At 41.5% G+C, this 1086-nt stretch overlaps 1 protein-coding gene across 1 annotated transcript; it reads left to right on the top strand.

Moving 5' to 3' along the window:
- Positions 1-223: 223 nt before the first annotated feature.
- On the top strand, positions 224-862 carry SENP8 (SUMO peptidase family member, NEDD8 specific). Its single transcript, XM_007957075.2, has one exon. It carries the CDS (start codon positions 224-226, stop codon positions 860-862), a length of 639 nt encoding a protein of 212 aa, XP_007955266.1.
- The last annotated feature ends 224 nt before the right edge of the window (positions 863-1086 follow it).

Here is a 1086-nt window from a genome sequence, read left to right as displayed (position 1 = left end):
AATGTTATGGTGTTTGGTAAAACAGTAGGTATAATTTTAACCAATTTCAGCATTGAAAGAGGAAATTAAATGCTTATTATTTCAGCATGGAAAATTTCCAGAGTTTTCATTCTAATTAATTGTTCACACAGCACATAAGCTAGGCATGGTATTCCACAGTAAACATTGTCTTCTGCCTCTCCTCCAGCTTCTAGAATTTTGGAGCAACTCTGGTCAGTAGAGAATGGACCCAGTAGTCTTGAGTTACATGGACAGTTTACTGCGGCAATCAGATGTCTCCCTGCTGGATCCTCCAAGCTGGCTCAATGACCATATTATTGGGTTTGCCTTTGAGTACTTTGCCAACAATCAGTTTCATGACTGCTCTGACCAAGTCTGCTTCATCAGCCCCGAAGTCACCCAGTTCATCAAGTGTACTAACAACCCAGCAGAGATTGCCATGTTCCTTGAACCCTTGGACCTCCCCTACAAGAAAGTTGTGTTTTTAGCTATCAATGATAACTCCAACCAGACAGCTGGAGGAACCCACTGGAGTTTGTTAGTTTATTTCCAAGATAAAAATAGCTTTTCTCATTATGATTCCCATAGCAGGAGCAACTCTGTCCATGCAAAGCAGGTAGCAGAGAAACTGGAGGCTTTCTTAGGCAGAAAAGGAGACAGACTGGCCTTTGTGGAAGAGAAAGCCCCTGCTCAACAAAACAGCTATGACTGTGGGATGTATGTGATCTGTAACACTGAAGCCTTGTGTCAGAACTTCTTTAAGCAACAGCCAGAAGCACTGCTGCAGCTACTCACCCCTACGTACATCACAAAGAAGAGGCGAGAATGGAAAGATCTCATTGCCAGACTTGCTAAAAATTAACTGTTGAGGTACATTTATGGCTTTTGAAGTTTCTTCTTTCTGCCAGTCTCCATATATTGGATGACCACAATCTCAGTGCCTGAGGGAAAACGCCTGGTAGAGGAAAGCTTTAGTGTTCTTAGTTTTTCCTGAAAGAATGTCATTTTCTGCATTATCCTAGTGGAAAGTTTCACTTTAATCCTCATGTGAGAGCATTATGTTCTGTGAAAATGTCTTCAAGTTAT

This window comes from Orycteropus afer, unplaced genomic scaffold (genome assembly GCF_000298275.1).
Source record: "Orycteropus afer afer isolate SDZICR_OR568_19922 unplaced genomic scaffold, OryAfe1.0 scaffold00015, whole genome shotgun sequence".
Taxonomy (NCBI): Eukaryota; Metazoa; Chordata; class Mammalia; order Tubulidentata; family Orycteropodidae; genus Orycteropus; species Orycteropus afer.
Note: the sequence above shows the minus strand (reverse complement) of the source record. Positions and strands in the feature narration are given on the sequence as shown.